This window comes from Bison bison, unplaced genomic scaffold (assembly GCF_000754665.1).
Source record: "Bison bison bison isolate TAMUID 2011002044 unplaced genomic scaffold, Bison_UMD1.0 scf7180017864472, whole genome shotgun sequence".
NCBI lineage: Eukaryota > Metazoa > Chordata > Mammalia > Artiodactyla > Bovidae > Bison > Bison bison.
This window is the reverse complement of record NW_011495033.1, coordinates 15,035,928-15,063,535: the sequence shown is the minus strand read 5'-3', so window position 1 is coordinate 15,063,535 and position 27,608 is coordinate 15,035,928. Positions and strand designations below refer to the sequence as shown.

Below are 27,608 nucleotides of genomic sequence, written 5' to 3'. Positions count from 1 at the left end.
GAGATTGTATCCAAGTACTGCATTTCAGACTCTCTTGTTGACCATGATGGCTACTCCATTTCTTCTGAGGGATTCCTGCCCACAGTAGTAGATATAATGGTCATCTGAGTTAAATTCACCCATTCCAGTCCATCTTAGTTCTCTGATTCCTAGAATGTCAACATTCACTCTTACCATCTCCTGTTTGACCACTTCCAATTTGTCTTGATTCATGAACCTAACATTCCAGGTTCCTGTGCAATATTGCTCTTTACAGCATCGGACCTTGCTTCTATCACCAGTCACATTCACAACTGGGTGTTGTTTTTGCTTTGGCTCCGTCTGTTCATTCTTTCTGGAGTCATTTCTCCAGTGATCTCCAGTAGCATATTGGGCAGTTATGCATAAGATTCCAGAAAAGAGAGAGAAAAGTTTGTTGAGCAGCAAGTCTGTGGTTCTCAAAGTGTGGTCCCTGTAACAGGGGATCAGAATCACCTGAGAACTTGTTACAAATGCAAATTCTGGGCCTTACCGTGGGCCAACAGAATGAAAAAGTCTAGAGGTTGGGCACAGTGATTTATCTTTTAACAAGTTCTGCAAATCATTGTCTCAAAGGTAAGAATCACTGGTCTAAGAAATGGGTTCTTCTAAAACTCCCAGCAGTCTGTTTCTTTTGAAGAGATTCCGGTACTTTTGGATCTTGACCAAGGAATCCTGTATTCTACAAATTTATAAAATTGTGTTGTTCTTGGTCCTTTTGGCCCCCAAGGAATAACTTTTAATGAATATGTGGTTTTGAAACAGAAACTTTTTAACAACTCCCATTGCTCCCTTCCCCCAAGTATTAATCAGCTCAGCCCTATCTCCTGAGCCGAGTCCAGTAGTTTCTTCCAAGGATATCTCCTCTTCCCCTAGAGTCACACTCATTGTTGCATACTCGATGTATGGGCAGTTAACTGGGATGCTGGAGAAAAACGGTCTGCAAGAAGATGGAAGACCTGGAGACTCTCTCCCAGTCTGGCTGAAGGAAGGTGAGACCAGGGTTTCCTCACCTGTGGATACAGTAAGAAGGATCCAGAGTCACTTGCTGGAGAGTGCAGAAAATAAACAGGGACACGGACTGATGGCAGGAAATCTAAAGTGTGAAGGGAGCCTCAGAAAGTAACGCAGAGGAAATGAGGTTCTGAAAACAGATTCCTCAAGTTGCATGTGCAAAATCAGGCTTTTAACAGCCAAGTGAGAATGTGGTCCTGTGATTTAGAGGGAGGATGTTGAGAGCAAAGGATAAAGAAATACACCACAGAATTCTCCACACGGTCACACTGAACAAGATCATGTAACTCTCCTAATACATTAGGATAGCCAACTGTTTTTTGAGCAACTGCTAAATCAGAGTTGCTATTATATATTTTTGGGCTACTGAATAATTAAATTTAAAATCTAATTCAAAGGGACAACAGAAAAGAAATGATAAATGCCATACTAGAGGTACTTATAAAATGTTATTGGAACCCTGAGAAGGGAGGGGTTAATTCTGCATGGGAGAAATGGGGAAGGAGTCAGAGAGAAGATGATATCTGAGGATTTCTAGGTTGAGAAAGTTGTAGAATGTATTTCAGGAAACAGAATTCGTTTCCAAAGCTACAGAAGCAATCGAATATATGACATATGTGATAGACTATGAATTCCCTGAACAGCAACCAGTTCCTGGGTAACAGGGATACCGATGAGAAGGGTAGATGGAGCCTACATTTTAGAACTTGGTGTGACACACTGAGAGGGAGACACTTGTATGTAAGCATGGGTTTCAACCCTGAATTAACCCATAAATCATGTTAGGTCACTTCTAAAAGTTTGAGTTTTAAGCTGTGGGCCCTCAATACTCATTAAAAGATTATAATGATGGGGAGAGGTGATCAAATATGAGTTTAGAAAGAGCTCTCTGACAGTGATATAGTATACGGACAAGAGTGGAGGCAGATGGAAGCCCAAGGATAAGACTTAAAATGATCTCTGATGGACAATGGATTGCAGGAGGCAAATGAGGAGGAGAGTGAGGCAAGACAGGGGAGTGCGGAAGCCACTTAACCCTCACTTGTCACCTCTATCTCTCATCTCCCTAACCTTCTTCACCTTTCTTCCCTTCCATCTCCCGCCCCTCCACCTTTTCATTCCCTTTCCTTCCACCCCCCTAATCTTAATCTTCTCCTTTTTGTTCCTTTGTCCATTCTATTTCTCTTATTTCGGTATCTTCCTGTGTCTTCTGTTCTTGTATTCAGTAACATTTTATAAATTCTTGGGATTTTTATTACAGCTCTTCCAATCCCCTTCATACAGTATCCACCACCTGTTTTTAATTAGAGAATCTCTCTCCACTTTCTCATGTCTCAGCACACACACCATATATGTCCTGGCTTCATCCAGTAAGGGGCCACCTATACCAGGGAGAGGGGACATTCCCTATAGCTGTTCACCCACCAAGAGTCAACACCACATGCTTTTTGGGTATTGACTATCACAAAGCATGAGCACTGCAGGGCACAATTGTGGATCAAGACATAATGTCAGTAGCACGTTATGGTTGAATTTGGGAGGAAAAACCTAGAAACAAAAAGTTCATTAACATTTTGATATGTTAGCTGTTACACAAGAAATGATTGGTACAAAATGTATTAGAGACTTGGAAGAAGGCAAGAGATCCTTACAGTAGGACACTACACAGAGGAGAGTGATTACCATGTAATACCCCAGGTACTATTTAAGGAACCTATGTGTTATCTTATTTAATCCCCTAGACAGTCCATAGAGACAACATTTTTGTTCTGGAAACTGAGACAGAGAGCTTGAATAACTTACTCTGGGTCAAATCTCAAGAATAAGAAGCTCTGGAATTTGACTATAAGTCTGTTGGACTCCAAGCATCTTCTCATCACTGTACTACACAGAATGTTTAAAAAGCAGCCTGTATGTGTCTCTGGATGGCTTTTTGATATAGCATGAGTATATATTTCAGCACCAACTTGTACATGCTCCAAAGGCAAGGCCATTTAATCAGTATCTGGAATTATGATCTGCACAAAATGACCATCATCTAGAACTGGAACTCAATTTGAGCCCCTGAGCACTAATACATCTCCGTCTGTGGTGTGTTTTCTTCATGTGTATGGAGAAGACACCATGCAACCAGGGAACCTCACATGTGTATCAGAATTTGTCTTCCTGGGGCTCTCACAGACTCACGAGCTCCACCTCTTCTTGTTTCTGGTGTTCCTGCTTGTCTACACAACCACTGTCATGGGAAACCTCCTCATCATGGTCATGGTGAGCTCTGATTCCAGGCTCCACACACCCATGTATTTCCTGCTGCGAAACCTGGCCGTCATAGACCTCTGTTTCTCCTCAGTCACTGCCCCAAAGATGCTGGTGGACTTCCTTGCTGAGAAGAAGACCATCTCCTACCAGGGCTGCATGACCCAGATCTTTTTCTTCCACTTTCTGGGAGGTGCCATGGTCTTCTTCCTCTCAGTGATGGCCTATGACCGCCTTGTTGCCATCTCTCGGCCCCTCCACTATGTCACCATCATGAACACTCAGCTCTGTGTGGGGCTGGTGGTGGCAAGCTGGGTGGGAGGCTTCATTCATTCCATTTCCCAACTGGCTCTGATGCTCCCACTGCCTTTTTGTGGCCCTAATGTCCTAGATAACTTCTACTGTGATGTTCCACAAGTTCTGAGACTTGCCTGCACTGACACTTCTGTCCTCGAGTTCCTCGTGATCTCCAACAGTGGGATGCTGGATGTCATCTGGTTCCTTCTCCTCCTGGTCTCCTACTCAGCCATCCTGGTGATGCTGAGGTCCCACTCAGGGCAGGCAAGGAGGAAAGCAGCTTCCACCTGCACCACCCACATCATCGTCATGTCTATGGTCTTCATTCCAAGCATTTACCTCTATGCCCGGCCCTTCACCTCCTTCTCCATGGACAAGGCTGTATCCGTCAGCCACACGGTCATGACTCCCATGCTCAACCCCATGATCTATACCCTGAGGAACCAGGAGATGCAGGCAGCAGTGAAGAGATTAGGGAGGCACTGGCTGCTTTGTAAAAGAGAGTGATAGTGGGTCACTTCTCTTTGGCTTTGTTTTCCACTGATAATTTGGAGAGAGAGCTGCTGTATCTGGCTCTTCAATAACTTGTGTATGTGTTATAAGGGTCATCATAGAAGTGAATGCCTATTGAAAATAAGCAGCTTACCCAGATTTTGAGGAAAAAGGTAAATTCTTACTTTTGTTTGTGTTAGATGATTTGAACACTCCAATGACAGCAACATTTGTTGTTGTGGAAACATTCTGGCAAGCTACACCCTCCTTTCTGCCTTCTTGGTAGACAGTTAGTTTCCTGTTAGAATGATAGAATTTCCCCAGAAGAGCAGTTTTGTTTTCTGTATTTTGACCTCTTTCTCAGTACCTTGTTTTGGTGTGAGGCTGGATTATTGGAGACTTCCTAGGATTCTGAGTCTTAAGCTTTAATTTGGAGACCCTAACCCATCACTTACCAAATGGATGACCTTGCATGAGACACCTGCCTTCTCTTGAACTCATAACTTCTTATTAACAAACTCACTGATCTTAATATCTGATCCCAAGCCTCCCAGTTTTATTATAAGAATCACATATAAAAACTGTGAGATAACATTGAGTGAACTATGGAATTACATGTTATTTTCAAGTTTAAATTATCATGAGTATTCACACTTTTTCACTGTACATTTTATACTGTACATTTTCACTGTACATAGTATAATTATTATAAGCAAAAGATTAAATGTAAAACATGTACATTTTCACTGTACATAGTATAATGATTATTACAAGCAAAAGATTACATGTAAAACATACAATTTCAAAACACTATGTAATATAATATGAATATTCATGTACATGATATTCAATTCAAGAACCACAGGGTACCAATAGCTTATACCTGCTTATAGGTCCTCTCCATCACATGACTTTTCCCCAGATGAAACCACTTATTTGAATTTTGTGTTTATCATTCCATTACTTATAAAAGTAATCTCATCACATTTTTACATAATCAGCATATTGTTTTATTTTGCTATTTTGAGCTTCATACAAATATTACATTGTATATAATATTCCTGGATTTGCTTTTTTCCACTCCACATTATGTTTCTAAATGATACATGTTATTCTGTTTGGCTGTAGTTTATTCATTTGCTCTGCTGTTGATTATTCCTTTGTTAATATTCCTTTGTGAGGATAAGCTAAGAGGGATTGTTTCCAGTTTTTGCTGTTGCAAACAGTGCTCTTTTGAATATTCTTCTACTTATTGTTTTGTTGAGGGGCTTGGGTCATATATCTGGAAGTGGAAGTGCTGATTAAAGTGGGTAAAAATATTTCACTGTAGAGAAATTGGTATTTCTCTAACATTTCTTTCCACACTTTTTATTGTATGCAATTTCCCATGAATGTTTTTTGTTTGATTTTCTACTGACTGTTTCTATGTAGTATAGGAGTTCCTGTGTAATTTGGTTGCTGATTTATTGCCAGCTATACTTATTACAATGCCTTCTCCCAGTTTATGGTTTGTCTTCTTTATTTTTGGTGTTAATTTTCATGTAATCAGGTATATCAATCTTTTATTTTAGTATTAGCTAATGTGTGTTTAGTCTCTCAATCTTGCCTGACTCTGAAACCCCTTGGATTGTAACCTGCCAGGCTCCTCTGTCCATGGAATTTTTCAGGCAAGAATACTGAAGTGGGTTGCCATTTCCTTCTCCAGGGGATCTTTCCAGTCCAGGTACTGAACCTGCATCTCCAATGTCTCCTACATTGCAGGTAGATTCTTTACTTGCTGAGCCATTGGGGAAGCCCAGTTAGCTCATATTAATATCTAATTTTTAAAAATTGTTTCTTATCCAGAGGATAACATGATATTCTGCTACCAAGTTCTATCTTAACTTTTTAAAAAGTTTAACTTTAAAAACATTTTACACTCTTTGAGAAACTTCAAACTTACAGAAAATTTGTAAGTATAGGAGATTTTTTTCCTGAAAGTTTGAGGGTAAGTTACCAACCCAATGCCCACCACTCCTTAATATTTGCATGCATTTCCTACAAAGACATTTTCCTCCAGTACTGCCATACAGCCATTAAAACTAATATAAAACAAACATTGATAGAATATAATATTTAGTTTCTACTCAAGTTTTGCCAGATTTCTCAATAAAGTCTGGTAAACAGAGAATCTGGGGAGAAGCCATGTGTTGCATTTAGCGGTCATGTCTTTTTAGACTCATTAGACCTGGGAGAGTTTCTCCTTGGTTTTGATTAATAGTACTCCATTCTTCTTTATGGCTGAATACTATTCCACTGTCTGGATATAGTTCATTTTGCTTATCCACTCATCTGTTGAATGACATTTTGATTATTTCCATATTTTGTCTATTGTTAGGGCTACTGCTAATATTTGTTTACAAATATTTGTTTGAATACCTATTTTCAGAACCTTTGAGTATATACCAATGAGTAGAATTGCTGGATCATGTGGTTAATTCTGCGTGTAACTTTTCGAAGAACTGTGAATGTGTTTTATACAGCAGCATTCCCATTGGAACTTATAAGGGTTCTAATTTCTTCACATTCTCACACTTGTAATTTATTACTGCTATTACTACTACTATCCTATCAGGTATGAAGTAGTATCTCATGGTTTTTATTTTCATTTCCTTAATTACTGATGATATTGAACATCATTTCATGTTGAGCATTGTTTATTGTAGGGCATTTAAATACTTTCTTTAAAGAAATGTATATTCAATCCCATCGCCTATTTGGAAAATTGGGTTTTTGGCTTATTCTTGTTGAACTGTTGTTGCCATTCAATCACAAAGTCATGTCCAACTCCTGTGACCCCATGGACTACTTATATAAACTTTTCTTATGTTTCCTATGTCATTTCTGCTTACTTCTCATTCATTTTCCTACTTATTTGGTTTTTCCTTTTTGTCTCAGTGGCCTTCCTTAATCTCTTCTTGATCCGAGGCTATCTACACAGAAAAATAAATGACCCAATCAAAAAAAATGGGCCAAAGAACTAAATAGACATTTCTCCAAAGAAGACATACAGATGGCTAACAAACACATGAAAAGATGCTCAACACCACTCATTATCAGAGAAATGCAAATCAAAACCACTATGAGGTACCATTTCACGCCAGTCAGAATGGCTGCGATCCAAAAGTCTACTAGCAATAAATGCTGGAGAGGGTGTGGAGAAAAGGGAACCCTCTTACACTGTTGGTGGGAATGCAAACTAGTACAGCCACTATGGAGAACAGTGTGGAGATTCCTTAAAAAAATGGAAATAGAACTGCCATATGACCCAGGAATCCCACTGCTGGGCATACACACTGAGGAAACCAGAAGGGAAAGAGACACGTGTACCCCAGTGTTCATTGCAGCACTGTTTATAATAGCCAGGACATGGAAGCAACCTAGATGCCCATCAGCAGATGAATGGATAAGAAAGCTGTGGTACATATACACAATGGAGTATTACTCAGCCATTAAAAAGAATACATTTGAATCAGTTCTAATGAGATGGATGAAACGGAACCTATTATACAGACTGAAGTAAGCCAGAAAGAAAAACACCAATACAGTATACTAATACATATATATGGAATTTAGAAAGATGGTAACAATAACCCTGTATACGAGACAGCAAAAGAGACACTGATGTATAGATCAGTCTTATGGACTCTGTGGGAGAGGGAGGTGGGGGGACATTTGGGAGAATGGCATTGAAACATGTATAATATCATGTATGAAACGAGTCGCCAGTCCAGGTTCGATGCACGATACTGGATGCTTGGGGCTGGTGCACTGGGACAATCCAGAGGGAGGGTATGGGGAGGGAGCAGGGAGGAGGGTTCAGGATGGGGAACACAGGTATACCTGTGGCAGATTCATTTCGATATTTGGCAAAACTAATACAATATTGTAAAGTTTAAAAATAAAATTAAAACAAACAAACAAACAAAAATAACAAGGCAGTAAATACAAATTTGTACATCTCTATATGAAAGCATTTCCCTGGTGGCTCACACTGCAAAGAATTTGCCTGCCATGAGGGGACCCAGGTTTGATCCCTGGGTTGGGAAGATTCCCCTGGAGAATGAAATGCAACCTAGCTTCAGTATTCTTGCCTAAAGAATTATCTGGACAGAGAAGCCAGGTGGGCTACAGTCCATGGGGTTGCAAGGAGTCTGACACAACTGAGTGACTAACACTTTCACTTTCATATAAAAGCTTTTAGACTTTATCTTAGAAGTTCAGGTGGATATTCACTATTTACTGGGGGACACCCGAATATCAAAACATGGAGGTCTATTTTTCTGGAGTTACTGTTTCTGCAAAGAAAAACCTTGCTTTCCTGTATTTGTCTTAGATGCTCAAATTTTGTGGTAGGGTAGGGAGAGTGATGGGTCAGTACTTCTTTAGAGAATAAATTCTTACTCGTTCTTTCATTTACATTCCTCACATTTTACCTCTGGTCCATCATATTCATTCCCTATTCCAGGTGCTTTATAAGAAGATGACTTTGTTCTTGGGGGTCTACCCAAAGCCATTCCCAACCACCTCCCTCTTGCTTGTCCTCAAACATAAGTGTGCAGTTTCCTAGAATATTTAGAAGCCAGGCTTCCTGATGTGTGTATCTGATCCAGGATTGAAAATTATAACAAAAAATGTGTTAGCCAAGTAGCTTCTGGAGAAGGTTTCTTCTCCATGAGTAGAGATAGGAGATGAAGGAAGATAAAGAAACTGCCCCCTACCCCTTTCCTCCCCTCCAGCTTTTGAATGAGATGTGTGAGGACACACACCATAATGAGCACGGAGGCATCTTGCCTCATGAGGGAGAGATCAAGGGCACCACAGACTCACTGAACCTGTGTCCTGATATCAGAGAACTGTGTGTCTCTGGTGGCTCACTGGCTTTCACTCCTGATTTTTCTTAATTACCTTTTTATCCTTATTCTTTCTTAGCTCCCATTTCCTTTTCCCTTCCTCCTTCAGATCTCCACCCTACTCACATCTTTAATAATTTTGAAGCTGGGATGGACTGAGTCATGAACACAGAACAGTTATAAGCCCCTAACTGCCTTCATTCAGTCTTTCCTGAACAGAATTGAATAAACAGAGGAGCTATATACCGCTAAGTCCACCCACTCAGCTCTCCCCTCTCTCCTCCTCCCTGCTGTCACGGAGGCCCTTGTCTGTAGGTCATTCTTCTGTGTGATGTCCTCCACTGGCTTCCCACATCTCTGAAGGTAAAAACCTAAATCTGTGAGACTAGTCTCTTAACACTATTTAGAGTGATCCTTGTCTGCTCTTCACCTAAATGTCCCACCACTTCTGTGCTCAAGCTTCGTTGAGGCTTTCAGGGTTCATTGAGCGTATGCTGTACCATTTCATCTCTGGACCTTTGTTCTTCTGCCAGATACACACTTTCCCTCCTCTGTATGCCTAACACACTTGTACTTTACTTCTGCTTAAATGTCATCTCCTCTCCAAAGTATTCCTTCTCTTCCAGTCATGGATGGCTTCTCAGTCTTTTAACTTTTAAGCATTGCCCTAGTAGAGCTAGAAAAGCATTTATTAATATGTGTTTCTGGGTTCAGCTTTCCCATCAGTCTGTGAGTTCCTTGAGAGGAGAATATATGTCTTATTTTTATATCCTAAGCATGAAGTGTACCCAGACCTACCTCTCACTGCTCTCCTATTCTTCTTGCTGTTCAGTCACTCAGTTGTCTCTGACTCTTTGAGACCCCATGGACTGCAGTATGCCAGGCTTCCCTGTCCTCCACTATCTCCTGGAGTTTGCTCAAACTCATGTCCACTGAGCCAAGGATGCCATCAACCATCTCATCCTCTGTCGCCCACTTCTCCTCCTGTCCTCAATCTTTTCCAGCATCAGGGTCTTTTCAAATGAGTCAGCTCTTCACATCAGGTGGCCAAAGTATTGGAGTTTCAGCTTCAACATCAGTCCTTCCAATGAACACTCAAGACTGATCTTTAGGATGGACTGGTTGGATCTCCTTGCAGTCCAAGGGACTCTCAAGAGTCTTCTCCAACACCACAGTTCAAAAGCATCAATTATTCAGCGCTCAGTTTTCTTTACAGTTCAACTCTCACATCCATACATGACCACAGGAAAAACCATAGCCTTGACTAGACGGACCTTTGTTGACAAAGTAATGTCTCTGCTTTTTAATATGCTGTCTAGGTTGGTCATAACTTTCCTTCCAAGGAGTAAGTGTCTTTTAATTTCATGGCTGCAATCACCATCTGCAGTGATTTTGGAGCCCCCCAAAATAAAGTCAGACACTGTTTCCACTGTTTCCCCATCTATATGCCAAAAAGTGATGGGACCAGTTGCCATGATCTTAGTTTTCTGAATGTTGAGCTTTAAGCCAACTTTTTCACTCTCCTCTTTCACTTCTCCAAAACTACAGTTCAAAATCGTCAGTTCTCCAGTGCTCAGCCTTCTTTGTGATCCAACTCTCACAGACATACATGACTACTGGAAAAACCATAGCTTTAACTATATGGACCTTTGTCAGTAAAGTCGTCTCTGCTCTTTAATAACCTGTCTAGGCTTGTCATAGTTTTTCTTCCAAGGAGCAAGTGTCTTTGAATTTCATGACTGCAGTCACCATCCACTGTGATTTTAGAGTCCAAGAAGATATTTTTTAAAAAGGATAACTTTCTATCATGTTAACTAATGTTAACCTAAAAATGTATGTGTTGTTGTGTTGAGTCCTCAATAACTCAGTTGTATCTGAATTTTCAGCCCCATGGATTGTAGCCTGCCAGGCTTCTCTCTTCATGGAATTCTCCAGGCAAAAATACTGGAATAGGTGCCATTTCCTACTCCAGGGGACCTTTCCAACCCAGGGATTGAACCCGAGTCTCTTACATCTCCTGCACTGTCAGGCAGATTCTTAACCACTAGTGCCAGCTGGGAAGCCCATATAAAGACTACTAGAGTTTTACAGATGGTGCAATAGAAATGGATATGAATGGAGAATCAACTCTGAGATCTGATTGAAAAAATAAGATTCATAGGATTTTTTCCACTGTTGTATACATTTTCCAACCTATGATGTTGTCCATGTAAAGATCAATTAATTTTTTTAAGTAAGCTATCAAATCATTTGTCTTACTGTGATACTGTGAGAAGAACTGTCCATTGTAGCTGACAAGAGCAGTGAAACTCAAAGTTAGTGGTTCTCAAAATGTGGCCCCAGAAAAGCAGTGTCAGCCTCACCTGAAAGCTTGTTAGAAATTTGAATTCTCCAGCTCCATCCAAGATCTACTACATCAAAATTTTCTGCATGGGCATTTCTCAGGTTTAACATCCCCTCGAGTGATTATAACACAATAGGTTCAAAAAATCCCACAAACCTTGAGAGAACCTGGTTTTTCAAATCTTGGTCTCCTAATCTTACATGTCATAAATCTACAATTTTCAGTGTTTTTTGTTGTCTTTTCTTTCATTTTGGTTTGTGTGTGTATGTGTGTGTTTTGAATTTTGTTATGTTTTGTTAGTTTTTTGCCCTCAAGGTAGACCTCTCATACACTGAGTGTTTTTGAGAGACTTAGATACTTTTTAACAACTCCCATTGTTCCTTGCCCCCAGTGGGAATCATTTTAGCTCCGCTTCCTGAGCTCAGTCCAATAATTTCTCCCTGAGGATATACCCTCTTCCCCAGGGTCATGGCCATGAATCATGTATGTGAGGTATGGGCAGAGATCAGGAAATCTGAAGCTCACAGAGAGGACCTCCTAGAACAATGCAAGACCTGAATTCTCTTCTCCCATTCAGGGTTGAAGGAAGGTGAGAGCCTGAGGTTTTTCAAACCTGCCAAAGGTGATTAAGTTCTTGGAAACATCTGCTGAAGGGTGGTGAGTATAAAAAAGTGACATAGGCATGATGGTACTAAGTCTAATGTTGGAGGAGAGCCTCACGAAGTAATTTGGAACGGGGGTGGGGAATGTGCTGTTAAAACAGCTGCTTCAGGTTGCATGTAAAGCCCAGTAGTTTCAACAACCAACAATCACCCAACCACTGGCCTTGTGAGATAGGGAACACAGGATAAGTAAAATTACTTTAAAAATCTTCCATTACCTACTTAATACATTAACTTGACAATATTTACTGAGCATGTGCTATATCAGAGTTGCTGTTCCAAGTTCTGGGGTTAGCAAGATATTGAAATTATGATGTAGCTGGTTGAGGGGAGATGTTGAAAAAAAATGAATAATGATAAACTTGGAACAGAGGTTTGTTTTGATGTTAAAGAACCTTGAAAAAAAGGGAATTTGTTTGCATGGGAGAAGTAGCGACGGGAGTGACAGAGAGGGTGACATTTAAGCGGTGGACCTTTTCTAGTGTTGAGAAGGTAGGAACAGAGTTTCAGGAAACAAATATGGCATGTCTAAGACTATAATCCATTGAAGAGCTAGTGGTTCATTAGAGGTGCAGATACTGATTAGAAAGGCAGATGGAGGTTATGTTTTACAGCCCAGCGTGACATGCTGAGTTGCATGCACGTGTGTATGTGTTTCTACTCTGACTAGATCCACAAAGTGTTGGATGTGGACCCTAAGGGGCTCTGGTGAGCATCACTAAGAGTAGAAGTGAGAGGAGAACATGAATAAATCAGCATTTAGAAAGGTCTCATGGACACTTATATAGAAGGTTCAGTTCAGTTCAGTCGCTCAGTCCTGTCCGACTCTTTGCAACCCCAGGGACTGAAGCACGCCAGGCCTCCCTGTCCATCACCAACTTGCAGAGTTTACCCAAACTCATGTCCATTTAGTTGGTGATGCTATCCAACCATCTCATCCTCTGTCATCCCCTTCTTCTCTCGCCTTCAATCTTTCCCAGTATCAGGGTCTTTTCAAATCAGTCAGCTCTTCACATCAGGTGGCCAAAGTATTGGAGTTTCAGCTTCAACACCAGTCTTTCCAGTGAACACTCAGGACTGATCTCCTTTAGTATGGACTGGTTGGATCTCCTGCAGTCCAAGGGACTCTCAAGAGTCTTCTCCAACACCACAGTTCAAAAGCATCAATTCTTTGGTGCTCAGCTTTCTTTATAGTCCAACTCTCACATCCATACATGACCACTGGAAAAGCCATAGCCTTGACCAGATGGACCTTTGCTGGCAAAGTAATGTCTCTGCTTTTTAATATGCTGTCTAGGTTGGTCATAACTTTCCTGCTTGGTGTAAAAGCAAATTGAAGTGAAAAACAAGAAGGGAATGGTCTCTGATAGATAAGAGAGGTCTGGAGGTCAGTGTGGGGGATGGGATGAGGCAGGGGGAGTAGGAAGGGCATTTAATCCTCACCTATCACCTCTGTCTCTCACCCTCCGAGTCCTTCTTTACCTTTGGTTCCACTCACTCCCCCACCCAACCACTTTTCCATTCCCCTTCCTTCACTCATTCTGTTCCCCCATTTTCCTTCCTTGTAATTTTATTCCTCCCTTTAATTCTTCATCTATTTCTATTTCTCTACCTTCAACATTTTTCTTTCTTTTCTGTGCTGGATTCAATATCATCTTCTAAAATTGCCATTCTTCAGACCTTCAACCAGAGGGGCAAGAGTGTGTGCAAGTGGTGGCAGGTCCTGAAATTCTCTTCAGTTCTTGAGACTGGCCAGTCACATGTGTAAAGAGTATCTCCAAGAGGCAAAAGAGGCTTCTATTGATACTTAAGGTGTGTGACTTCAGAGAGAAATGGATAATTGTGCAGCAAATCCAAACTTTTAGATTAGTGAATTGTTGAACTGCTAATCTTTCTTGATTCCCAAAGGAACAGATTATTTATGATTGAATGTGACATGTTCCTGAATTTTGCATGCCTTGTTACAGCAATGCAGTTGCTAAGAATCCCATTTGGCTTGTCAACCTTCTACTCTTCCATTGTGCTGTAAAGGCCACATTCAGTGAACTGATTGTCCTGAACTGAACTCATCGCCTTCCTCTGAACCCTCCTCTGCTCTCAGGGTTACTCTTTCAGGGAACTAAGCATTACCATCACCACTCAATTGCCCAACCCAGCAATCTAAGGATCATTCATGACATCTTCCTCTTCCCCTCAATCCGAACTATCACCATGCATGCATGCTAAGTTGCTTCAGTCATGTCCAGCTCTTTGCGACCCTTTGGATTGTAGCCTGCCAGGCTCCTCTGTCCATGGGATTCTCCAGGCAAGAATACTGGAGTGGGTTGCCCTGCCCCCCTCCAGGGGATTTTCCCAGTCCAGGGATCTAACTGCGTCTCATGTCTCCTGCATTAGCAGGCAGGTCCTTTACCACTCGCACTGCCTGGGAAGCCAAGCTATCACCAAATCCTCTCAACCCGACTTCCGATTAGTGCTATTTCTACCACCCCTGTTCAGGCTACGCTCACCTTCTCTACTGCCTTAACCACATGCAGCTCCTAACTGGGCTCTCTGCATCCTCCTTTGCATCCTGTCCAATCAACTTGATGTCCAATCAACATCCCAGTCAATCAAAATCACACAACTGAGCTCACTGCTCTCTACCCTGAACCTTTTGGTGGCTCCCATATGATATGAACATGTGGTAAGACTCTACCAGGAAAGAAAAGTTACAGCTTAAAAGACAACAAAGTTTAGAAATAAAATCAAAAAGAAAAGAAAAAAATAAAATTGCTGATCTTTCAGAAGAGCTCTATGTCTCCTTCAAACAATATATTCATTTAATTTCTTCGCTAACGAAGTAATTACTCCTTTGCCCCTTGTCTCCACCTATAATCTGAGGAGCCTCAGCAAGTAAGGGGCCAGCTCCTCTGGAGGATGGAAAGGAATGGAATGCCCCAGGTGTGCAGCTGTGTCCAGAGGCTCCCTTGCTTGTCCCATGGAGGTACCATTGCACACCAAGTAGATTTTCACCCACCAAGCCATAACACCAAGCACTTATTATTAATAATTACTGACTATGAGCAAGGGTGGACAGTGCAGAGCACAAATAAATTGTGAAATCAAGACTTATGTGTCTAGCACTTTATGGTTGAATTGTGAAGGAGAAACACAGGCACATGAAAAGTTCATGAATATACAGATGCGTTCACATGAAAAATGAATGTGTTACATGAAAAATGATTGATACAACAGCCAATATTTTCTAATAACTGTAAGTGGAAAGTAACCTCTAAATTGCATAAAAGATAAGGAAATTTTTTAATAAATTATTTTTTTAAAAGGAAAAGTGATTAGTAAAAAATGTAGTAGAGACTGGAGTGGAGTAGGAGACTGCACAGAAGAGAGTAATTAACATTTTTATTGCAGATACTGTCCTAGGAACTTTCTGTGTTATTTTACTTAATCCCTTAAGCAGTTTCTATAAAGAAAATATATTTCTTACAGATATGAATATATATTTCTTACAGATATGGAAATTGTAATGCAGATTAAGAAAGTAGCTCAAAGCCAAATCTCTCTCAAGGAAATGGATGCTCTGAAGTTTTGGCTCTGGTTCTGAAGAATTCTGAGGGCTTTCCGCCCCTATATTACACTGAATCTTAGAAAGGCAAGTGGCATGTGTTTCTGGATGGTTTTAAGTTATCTCATGTGTGTGTGTTCAAGCACAAACTAGTAAACTTTCAAGAGACAAGTCATTGAATTAGCACTTGATATTGTGATCTGTACATGAAGATGTCCATCATATTTCCTTGGATGACTGAATTGAGCCCTTGAGCCCTAAAGGGGCAAACAACAACTTCATGTGTCTATGTCTCTGCCTTGTTTCCTTTAGGAATACGGAGAAGATATCATGGATTCAGGGAACCTCACGTGGGTATCAGAATTTGTCTTCCTAGGGTTCTCACAGAATCAGGAGCTCCAGTTTTCACTGTTTCTGGTGTTCCTGTTTGTCTACACAACCACTGTCATAGGAAACCTCCTCATCATGGTCACAGTGACCTCTGATTCCAGGCTCCACACACCCATGTATTTCCTGCTGAGAAACCTGGCCATCATAGACCTCTGTTTCTCCTCAGTCACTGCTCCAAAGATGCTGGTGGACTTCCTTGCTGAGAAGAAGACCATCTCCTACCAGGGCTGCATGGCCCAGATCTTCTTCTTCCACCTCTTGGGAGGTGGGACTGTCTTCTTCCTCTCAGTAATGGCCTATGACTGCTACATAGCCATCTCCCAGCCCCTCCACTACGTCACCATCATGAACACTCGAGTGTGTGTGGGGCTGGTGGTGGCTGCCTGGGTAGGAGGCTTTGTCCACTCCATTGTCCAGCTGGTTCTGATGCTCCCATTGCCCTTTTGTGGCCCCAACATCTTAGATAACTTCTACTGTGATGTTCCACAAATGCTGAGGCTTGCCTGCACAGACACCTCCCTCCTGGAGTTCCTTATGATCTCCAACAGTGGGATGCTGGTCCTCATCTGGTTCCTCCTCCTTCTGATCTCTTATACTGTCATCCTGGTGATGCTGAGGTCCCACTCTGGGCAGGCGAGGAGGAAGGCAGCTTCCACCTGCACCACCCACATCATCGTTGTGTCTATGATCTTCATTCCCTGTATCTATATTTATGCCCGGCCCTTCACCTCTTTCCCCATGGACAAGGCTGTGTCCATCAGCTACACTGTCTTGACTCCCATGCTCAATCCCATCATCTACACTCTGAGGAACCAGGAGATGCAGGCAGCCATGAAGAGATTAGGCAAGCGCCTAGTGATTTCCAGCAGGGAGTGAACTTAAAATAGGTTGACTTTAAATGACAGATCTTCTCTCTGAACTTTGTTTTCCCATATGAGAAGTGAAGGTAAGTCTTCATGGAATGCGACAGTTGAGATTAATGTATCTATGAAGATTAATATTTCTATGGAACTGTTGTTCTGTCTGGTATTGTGTTAGGCACTTTCACACTTTTGTCTCACTCTCAGAAAACTGACAGTGGATATGTTATTCTTGTATTAAACAGTTTAGAAATGAGAAAACTCAGAAGTCACTTGCTCAGTGATGAACAACAAGAGAAGAGATGACCAGGAGATGGTTCCTCTGATCCCCAAGTTTCAAGACAGGAGATATGGGTGGGTTTTGAAACCCAGGGCTTCTTCCAATCACAAGGGAAAGCTTAGAGTTTCTCATCTATGGATGGGGGCTTCCCTGATGGTGCAGTGGTGAAGAATCCACCTGCCAAACAGGAGACGCAGGTTTGATCCCTGGGTTGGAAGATTCCCTGGAGAAGGAAATGGCAACCCACTTAAGTATTCTTGCCTGGGAAATCTAATGGACAGAGGCGCCTGGCGGATTGCAGTCCATGGGGTCACCGCAAAGAGCTGGACACAAATTAGCGACTAAAGAACACCAACAACAATATCTATGGATGAATATCTGTGATGAATATTCAACTATTTCATCTTAAATCTGGAACACTCACCTTTGTTCTGCTCCCTCATCCCCTCTGTGGTTTTTGGAAGAGATATCACTTGTAATATCATCTAAATATTTCCCATAAGGGTAATTCCAAATCCCTTTGGGTTTGTTTCTTTTCTGTGATATACACCTTGGGTAATCTGAAAAACTACTCTGCCTTCCCAACCTGTTCTTTGCATCACATAGATGATATGGCTGAGAGGAGGATGCTGTAGTATAGTTGGGGATCCAAGGCCAGAGAGACAGAGCCATGGCTATCAGTGGTCCAGATATGAGGTATGGGTTCAATCCAAGGTTGCCACCTCACGGGTTTTTGCCTTTCTCTTTGACTTCCTGCCCCAGATCGAGTGCTCCTTGAAAGTGGGCCATGCCTTATTCACCTTAAAATTTGCTCAGCACCTTGAACAATAGCTTATCCAGAGAGGTATTTCTACTGTTTCTTGTACCCCATTCCTTCCCTGTATAGTTCAGATCTATATTTGATTTCTCTCTGTATAACATTTAGTTGCTCCATCTTCTTGTTTCCTTTTTAAAACTCCCAGACAATGTAGAACTTGACCCAAAGTTAGGAAGATAATATGAAAACTTTCCCCCCCTATTCCCTCCCAATAACCACCTCATCCGGGAAATATTTAATAAAAGTTGCAGGCTCTTCAAGCCATTATGGCAGCTCTGAGTTGATCCTTTCTTCACTTTTATGTCCCTGTACCTTTTCATGCATTTCTCCCCATTCTCAGTGGGTGTTTGGAGACGAGGGCAGAGAAAATGGACTGTGTCATATTTGATCTGAGTGTCCCTCAACACAGTGTTTTCCCCTTTCACACACAAGTCCTTTAAATACCTGGTGATACTTTTCTCACCCTCTAACTTGTTTCTTCTCTAGATGAAGCATCTACTTTCCTTCATTTGTTCCCATTGTGACAAGTTTCCTAATTCCACCATCTTGGCCATCTCCTCTGTATTTACTCTCCTATGACAACATCCCTCTTGAAATGTGATGCTTAGCCTATGACATATAGCTGATTGGAGAATGTGATCTCTTTGGAAAACCATGATAGTCCTACTTGAAATATATAGCCACAAAGATGTTTTTGGTGGCAAACAGCAGCATAACCAAATTAGTGCTTAAAGAATGAGGAGATTATCTCATTTAAAAAGATTAGAGGGCTTCCCTGGTGATTCAGTAGTAAAGAATCCACTTGCCAATGCAAGAGACATGGGTTCAATCCCTGGTTCAGGAAGATCCTACATGCCTTGGAGCAACTAAGCCCATTCGCCTCAACTATTGAACCTGTGCATTAGAGCCCTGGAACCACAACTACTGAGCCCATGTGCCTCAAGTACTAAAGTCAGAGCACCCTAGAGCCCCTGCTCTGCAACGAGTGAAGCCACCGCAATGAGAAGCCAGCACACCACACCTAGAGAGAAGCCCCTGCAAACTGCAATTAGAGAAAAGCCTGAGTAGCAACAAAGACCCAGCACAACCAAAAATAAATGAATAAATAAAATTACATATATATAAATTAGAGGATTGGCAATTCCAGAGGTGGTTAATTCAGCAGCTCCAACATTTTAGGGCCCTGAGTTGGTTATTCTATAATTTGCTGTCTTTCCCTTCATAATGGCAATATGGCTGGTAAAGCTTCAGTAATCATATTTGTGTGTGTGTGTGTGTGTGCGTGCGTGCTTAGTTGTGCCCAAATCTTTGCAACCCTATGGGCTGTAGCCCACTAGGCTCCTCTGTCCATGGGATTTCCCAGGCAAGAATACTAGAGTGGGTTGCCCTTTCCTCCTTTAGGAGTCTTACATTTTTTTCTAGAACTATTCCAGCAGAATTCACTTATGACTTGTTGGGCAGAAACTGGGTCATATGGTCACCCTGCTCTACAAAAGAAATGGAAAGTGCATGGCTGGCTGTTTCAGCCAGAAAATGGCAATCAACAGTGTCTGCCACATAGATGGAATCCCCTGGTAGCAGGATGGCAGAGAGGTGATTGGCCTGAGTTAGAAATCTTGACAATGAGCAAAGTTTCTTGTGGACAGGGTCATAAAATTAAATGCCTAGAGGAACTGACAAATAACACGGATCTGTTAAGTGGGCCCAGGTAAAGACTGAAGGGAACTAGAGAGTGGATATCCAGGTTGGAGGGAAAACAGCACTCCTACTGCTCTTGGCCACCCTTTGCAGAGATCCAATACCTAAATCCTTACAGAACAATCAGAAGAATTTTATTTAAATAAAATTTATTTACCCAGATGAGTAGTCCAGGCCATCTTCCCAAACTGACATTCAAGGATCTTCTGACAAAACAACTGACCCGATCATCCTAATCAGAAGCCTCAAAGAATACAGCTCTATCCATGAGAATTTACGCCTTTAAGACATCTCTCATGGAAGCTATGTTGTGTTTGTGATATGAATTTGGCTCAACTGCACATTTATTTATTACCTAAATGCACAATGGACCTTCAATGTTCTTTAGTTATTTTGTATAGTGATTAGTGAAAGCACCTCTCTTAAAAGTTGTTGAGGGAAGGCTGTAAGTCATTCCAGTGGTGGTACGTTAATTTTGGTCCAGAGAATAAATCACTGCTTCTCAGCCTCATTATCCCTTGATCTTGCCATTCCACTTGTATTTATATCAAGCATGGGGATGATTTAAGTGTAAGGAGAGAAAAACCTCAATTAACTTTACCTATGAAGTTTACTTCATATCAGTGAGTTCAGTCACTCAGTCATGTCCAACTCTTTGTGACCCCATGGACTGTGGCACATCAGGCTTCCCTGTCCATCACCAACTCCCAGAGCTTGCTCAAACTCATGTCCATTGAGTCAGTGATGCCATCCAACCATCTCATTCTCTGTCATCCCCATCTCTTCCTGTCCTCAATCTTTCCCAACATCAGGGTCTTTCCTAATGAGTCAGCTCTTTGCATGAGGTAGCCAAAGTATTGGAGCTTCAGCTTCAGCATCAGTCCTTCCAATCATTATTCAGGACTGATTTCCTCTAGGATTGGCTGGTTTGATCTTCTTGCAGTCCAAGGGACTCTCTAGAGTCTTATCTAGCACCACAGTTCAAAAGCATCAATTCTTCAACACTCAGCTTTCTTTATTATGGTCCAACTCTCACATCCATTCATGACTACTGGAAAAACCATAGCTTTTGACTATACAGGCCTTTGTTGGCAAAGTAGTGTCTCTGCTTTTTAATATGCTGTCTGCTTCATATATGATCCATTAAAAGTGGTGTATCAGTCAAGGTTCTGCCAGAGAAACAGGACGAGTATGATATGGAAGTGTTGTGAAGGAAGAAATATTCCTCTACCATTCTAGGTTCTCCTGGCTGGTCTATGAATGAAACTGACATAAGACAAATTAAGAGAAAAAATAAAGCACAATTTGAGAACATGTATACATGGTAGAGAACCAAGCAAACTGAGTAACCCACCAAAATGGCTGAAACTTTCACCTTGAATACAATCTTCCGCTAAAGACAAAAGACGGTGTTGGAGGAAGTTCTGTGGGACTCCGAAAGGGAGGAAGACAATTCACATGGAAGTGGAAAAGAAAATGTTCCATAAGTAAATACTTGCTGGGACACGTAGAGACAATGGAACACAGAGTGGACCCTGATCTTTAGGCCTGGTCCCCTCTCACTATACACACAGACACAAATACATACCTAGTCCATATTCTTTGTAGGTGAATCTGGTGAAAACCCATTCTGGGAACAGGTTCTCTATTTCAATACTTTAGACAGCTAAAGGGGAAAGTCAAAGTTTCTTCCTGAGTCCTTTGAGCCTTGACAATTTTCAGCTCAAAATATTCCAAACACATTTCAGGGTGGAAAATTTTATATGTATTATATATGAAGAGGGAGAGAGAGAGATTTATTGCAAGGAATTCCTTACCTGATTGTGAGGCTGGCTTGGCAAGTATGAAATCTGTACGGCAGGCCAACAGGAAGGGCAGGCTGGAATTTTTGGGCATGAAGCTGCAGTCCAGAATTGCATCCCCTTCAAGGAAACCTCAGTTCTGCTGTTAAAACCTTTTTTAAAAAAGTAATTAAAAAAAAATAAAAGAGTAATTCATTTTAATTGGAAGATATTTACAGTATTGTTATGGTTTTTGCCATATATCAACATGAATTGGCCACAGGTATACATGTGTACCCCCGACTCTGAACTCCCTCCCACCTCCATCCCCACCCTACCCCTCTGGGTTGTCCTAGAGCATTGGCTTTGGGTGCCCTTGCATCAAACTTGATGCATCAAACTTGCACTGGTCATAATTTATTGAATCTGGTACATCCACATTGGCTAGGATAATCTTTACTTAAAATGAATGGATGGGACTTCCCTGGCAGTTCAGTGGTTAACACTCCACTATTCAAATGTAGGGGGCAGGGTTCAATTGCTGGTCTGGGAACTAAGATCTCACAGGCCATCTGGTATGGCCAAAAATAAAAAAAAAAATTTTTTTAATGAATTGATTGTAAAAAAATAAAATTAGCTGATTGGAGAATCAATCACATCTATAAAATACCTTCACAGCAGCACCTAGATTCAAATTTGAATAACTGAGAACTACAGACTAGTCGATTGACACATAAAACCAACCATCAAGAGGGGAATCATTAATCATCAATGACTCAGGCCTCTCTCAATGAGGATGCAAAAAAAAAAAGTTCCTTCTAAATGTATCCTGTGTCCATTTAGCAATTTGAAGTTAAGTCAGGCAAATACATACATATATATATATATATATATGTTTTTTTTTAGATATGTGATACATAGGATAATCATTTTCTTATCTCAGTGTACATGACTGGGTATTTACTCCATTCTGGCCATTCTTGGCTTTGGAACTCATGATGGCGAGAGGATGCAGTGAACAGATGATGAGGTTTGGTGAACATTTTACAGAATCACGTGTGCCCTGACAAGAGAATATATCAAGTGGGACATATCAGGTTTCTCTTATTGAAAAGTAAATCAGAATCTGTTTCAAAATCATCTACATGATAGTCAGTGAGATGGACAAGTCCTGTCCCTTCCCCAGAATCAATCAAGGCTACTTTTGTGGGACTTAATTTTATTTTCTTATTTTACCCTTTTTTCATTGTGAATCAATCTTAAAATGGACTAGAGCTCTAAATAAGAACTTTTTGAAAAAATTATTTGTATATGTGGCTGTGCTGGGTCTGTTTCTGGAAGAGCTTCACATCCTACTCTTCCCTGCCACTGAACTCTATTTTGCCAAGAATGAGCATTTGTAGTAAAACATTCAGACCAACCTGGAAAGTTGTATGCAGTTCAGAGATCTCTGTCTAAAAAATCAGTCTGTTTTTATAGCACATCAAGTTTAAAATGCCAATTAATTCTAGTTTTGATCAATCCCTCATAATGAGCATTGTATAAGTTTCCTGTGCCAATCCTTGCATTAGAGGTAGTAAGAGTTCACAGGTAAAGAATGCTGGCATTTAAATAGATGATGTAGTGAACTTGGGGCTTCCTTGATGGCTCAGTGGGTAAAGAACCCATCCACAATGCAGAAGACACAGAAGATGTGGGTTCGATTCCTGGGTCAGGAAGATTCCTTAGAGGAAGGCATGGCAACCCACTCCAGTATTCTTGCCTGGATAATCTCATGGACAGAGGAGCCTGGAGGGCTACAGTCCAAAGGGTCACAGTCATACATGACTGACTAAGCACACATGCACCCAGTCGACTTGGGTACAGATGGTAAATCAACAATGGGGCTTCAGCTGCCAAAATAAGGAGAAGGCAATGGCACCCCACTCCAATACTTTTGCCTGGAAAATCCCATGGACAGAGGAGCCTGGTGGGCTGCAGTCCATGGGGTTGCTAGAGTCGGACATGACTGAGTGACTTCACTTTCACTTTTCACTTTCATGCATTGGAGAAGGAAATGGCAACCCACTCCAGTGTTCTTGCCTGGAGAATCCCAAGGACAGGGGAGCCTGGTAGGCTGCTGTCTATGGGGTCGCACAGAGTCAGACACGACTGAAGCGACTTAGCAGCAGCAGTAGCAGGGTTCTGTTGAACTGATACCATATATCTGCCCATGTATGACTTTCTCTAAGTAAAACTCAGTTAGGCATAAAAGTAGAAGAAAAAGAAAAAGGGAAGAAGCAGGAGAAGAAAGAGAAGAAGAAGGAAAGACATCAGACCAGTTGTCTCAGATTGCACAAGAGAGAGAACAGTCCTTATACTGACAAGCAAGTCCATGGTTCCCAAAGTGTGGTCCCTGGAACAGAGAAATCAGCATCATCTGAGAATTTGTTACGGATGCAAATTCTTGGCCTTATCATTGGTCAACAGAATGAGGAAGTCTGGAGCTTGGGCACTGTGATTTGTCTTTTAACCAGCTCTCCAGGTGATGGTCTCAAGGGAAAGAATCGAAGAAATGGGTTCTTCTAAAACTCCCAGAGAAACTGTTTCTTTTGAAGAGACTTATACTTTTAGATCTTGGCCTGAGATACTACATGCTACAAATCTATAAAATTGTATTGTTCTTAGTCTTTTTGACCCCGAGGAATAACTTTTAATAAATGTGTTTTTGAGAGATTTTAAAACTTTTTAAAAAGTCCCATTGCTCCCTTGCCCCCAGTGGTAATCAACCCAACCCTGCCTCCTGCATCGAGTCCAGTAGTTTCTCCTCAAGGATATTCCCCCTTCCCCTAGAGTCACACCCGTTGTTGTATACGCAATGTTTGGGCAGTGGCTAGGAAACTAAGTTTGCAGGAAAGGGATCGTGAAGAAGATGCAAGACATGAGGGCTCTCTCCCATGCTGGGCTGAAGGAAGGTGAGAGATCAGGGTTTTCTCACCTGTAAATAGAGCAGCTGTTAAGAAGAATCCAGACACACTTGCTGGAGAGTGTGGAGAAAAAGCAAGAGATTTAGACTTGATGATTGTAAGGCTAAAGTGTGAGGAACGCTTCAGAAAGTAATGCAGGGGAAATGGGGTGTTGAAAACTGATTTTCCAACGAGCATGTCCAAAACCAGGCTTTTAATGACAAAGTGGAAACTGGGTCCTGTGATTTAGAGGGACGATACTGAGAGCAAAGGATAGGAAAATACACCACAAAATTCTCCACGTGGTCACATTGAATAGGAAGGATCGCGTAATTACCTACTTATTCATTATGACAGCAACTTTTTTTGAGCAACTGGTGAATCAGAGTTGCTGTTACAGGTGCTGGGGCTACTAAGTTACTGAACTTGCAATCTAGTCAAGAGGGACAATGGAAAAAAATATGATGGGACTAAAATGACCTCTGATGAACAATACATTGCAGGAAGCGGGTGAGGGGTGGGGAGTGAGACAAGGCTGGGGAGTGAGGAGGCCACTTAACTCTCTACTGTCATCCTTATCTCTCACCTTCTGTGTCCTTCTTCGCCTTTGTTCCCAGCCTCTTCCCTCCCCCTCCACTTTCCCCTTCCCCTTCCTTCCTCTTAATATCCCCTCTTCATTCTTTTGACAACACCCTGGTGGCTCAGACATTAAAGACTCTGCCTGCAATGCAGAAGACCTGGGTTCAAAAGACTCCCTGGAGAAGGGAATGGCAACTCACTCTAGTATTCTTTATTCCTTTGTCTATACTATTTCTCTTATTTCGACATCTTCCTTTCTCATCTGTCTTTGTATTCAGTAACAGAAATTCTTGGGGCTTTTAAAAGAGCCCTTCCATACCCCTTCGTACAAAATCCATCACCTATTTCTTAATCCAGAAAGTCTCTCTCCGCCTTCTCATGTCTCAGCACACACACCATATATATCCTGTTAAGTCACCCAGTAAGGGACCACCTACACCAGTGGCGGGGGACATTCCCTATAATTGTTTACCCACCCAGCAGTCCATGCCACATGCTTTTTAAGTATTGACTATGAGCAAGCATGAGCACTGCAGTGCACAGATTAATTGTGAATCAAGGCACATGTCTGTAGTGGCACATTATGGTTGAATCAGGAGGAAAACCTAGAAATACAAAAAGTTCACGAACTTTTAGATGTAATAACTGTTGCATGAGAAATGACTGGTACAAAAATGTATTAGAGACTGTAAGAAGGCAGGAGGTTTTTAGTAGGAGACTACACAGAGGAGAGTGATTACTATTTATTATTCCAGATGCTATTCTAGGAATCTTATGTTCTATCTTATTTAATCCCCTGGACATTGAATAGAGACAACACTTTTATTTCTACCTTCAGTTCAGTTCAGTTCAGTCGCTCAGTCGTGTCTGACTCTTTGCAACCCCATGAATCGCAGCACGCCAGGCCTCCCTGTCCATCACCAACTCCCGGAGTTCACCCAGACTCACGTCCATCAAGTCAGTGATGCCATCCAGCCATCTCATCCTCTGTCGTCCCCTTCTCTTCCTGCCCCCAATCCCTCCCAGCATCAGAGTTTTTTCCAGTGAGTCAGCTCTTCGCATGAGGTGGCCAAAGTACTAGAGTTTCAGCTTTAGCAAGATGTGGAAACTGAGATGAAGGGCTTGAGTAAATTAATGTGGGTCCCATCTCAAGGACAAGAAACTCTGGAATTTGACTACATGTCTGCTGGACTCCAAGTGTCTTCCTATCACTATATTACACAGAATTTTTTAAAGCAGATTGTATATGTCATGAATGGCTTTAAGATATCTCAAGAATATATATATTCCAGTACCAACTGGTACACATTCCAGGGCCAAGGACATTTAGTCAGCACCTGGAATTATGATCTGCACGTGAATGTCCATCATCTAAACCTGGACACTCAGTTTGAGCCCCAGGCACTAATACATCACTTCTGCGGTGTGTTTCCTTTAGGTGTATGAGGTAGACACCATGGAATCAGGGAACCACACGTGTGTATCAGAATTTGTCTTCCTGGGACTCTCACAGACTCAGGAGCTCCAGCTCGTCTTGTTTCTGGTGTTCCTGTTTGTTTATATCACCATTGTCATGGGAAACCTCCTCATCATGGTCACAGTGACCTCTGATTCCAGGCTCCACACACCCATGTATTTTCTGCTGCGAAACCTGGCCGTCATAGACCTCTGTTTCTCCTCAGTCACTGCCCCAAAGATGCTGGTGGACTCCCTTGCTGAGAAGAAGACCATCTCCTACCAGGGCTGCATGGCCCAGATTTTCTGCTTCCACTTTCTGGGAGGTGCCATGGTCTTCTTCCTCTCAGTGATGGCCTATGACCGCCTTGTTGCTATATCCCGGCCCCTCCACTATGTCAGCATCATGAACACTCAGCTCTGTGTGGGGCTGGTGGCGGCTAGCTGGGTGGGAGGCTTCATCCATTCGATTTCCCAACTGGCTCTGATGCTCCCACTGCCTTTCTGTGGCCCCAACATCCTAGATAACTTCTACTGTGATGTTCCACAAGTGCTGAGGCTCACCTGCACTGACACCTCCCTCCTGGAGTTCCTTATCGTTTCAAACAGTGGGGTGCTGGTCCTCATCTGGTTCCTCCTCCTCCTGGTCTCCTACTCAGCCATCCTGGTGATGCTGAGGTCCCACTCTGGGAAGGCGAGGAGGAAGGCAGCTTCCACCTGCACCACCCACATCATCGTGGTGTCTATGGTCTTTGTTCCAAGCATTTACCTCTATGCCCGGCCCTTCACCTCCTTCCCCATGGACAAAGCTGTGTCCATCAGCCAAACCATCATGACCCCCATGCTCAACCCCATGATCTATACTCTGAGGAACCAGGAGATGCAGGCAGCAGTGAAGAGATTAGGGAGGCATCCTCTGGCTTGTAAAAGTGAGTGACAATGGGTTCCTTACTTCTCTTTGACTTTGTTTTCTTTGTAGAGTGGGCATAGAGACCTACTGTATCTCCCCTGTTAATAACTTGTGTTTTTGTTGTATGGATTATCATAGAAGTGAATGCATAGTGAACCTAAGCAATTTACTCAGGGTTTTTAGCAAAATTGATAATATCCTTATTTTTTATTTTGATGTTGATTTGAATATTCCTGTGACAAGAAGATGTGTTGTCATGGAAGCATTATGGAAAGTCACACCTTCTTTTCTGCCATCTTGGTGGACAGTTTCCTCTTAGGATGACAGCATTACCCCAGAAGAGCAGCTCTGTTTTC

General features: G+C 41.9%; 3 protein-coding genes across 3 annotated transcripts; all 3 read left to right on the top strand.

Moving 5' to 3' along the window:
• Positions 1–3,156: 3,156 nt before the first annotated feature.
• Positions 3,157–4,092, top strand: LOC105004113 (olfactory receptor 4D2-like). The gene has a single exon (XM_010861652.1). It carries the CDS (start codon positions 3,157–3,159, stop codon positions 4,090–4,092), a length of 936 nt encoding a protein of 311 aa, XP_010859954.1.
• An 11,775-nt stretch (positions 4,093–15,867) lies between these two features.
• LOC105004112 (olfactory receptor 4D1-like) lies at positions 15,868–16,803 on the top strand. Its single transcript, XM_010861651.1, has one exon. The coding sequence runs from the start codon at positions 15,868–15,870 to the stop codon at positions 16,801–16,803; it is 936 nt and encodes a 311-aa protein (XP_010859953.1).
• A 9,540-nt stretch (positions 16,804–26,343) lies between these two features.
• LOC105004199 (olfactory receptor 4D2-like) lies at positions 26,344–27,279 on the top strand. Its single transcript, XM_010861724.1, has one exon. It carries the CDS (start codon positions 26,344–26,346, stop codon positions 27,277–27,279), a length of 936 nt encoding a protein of 311 aa, XP_010860026.1.
• Positions 27,280–27,608: the final 329 nt, after the last annotated feature.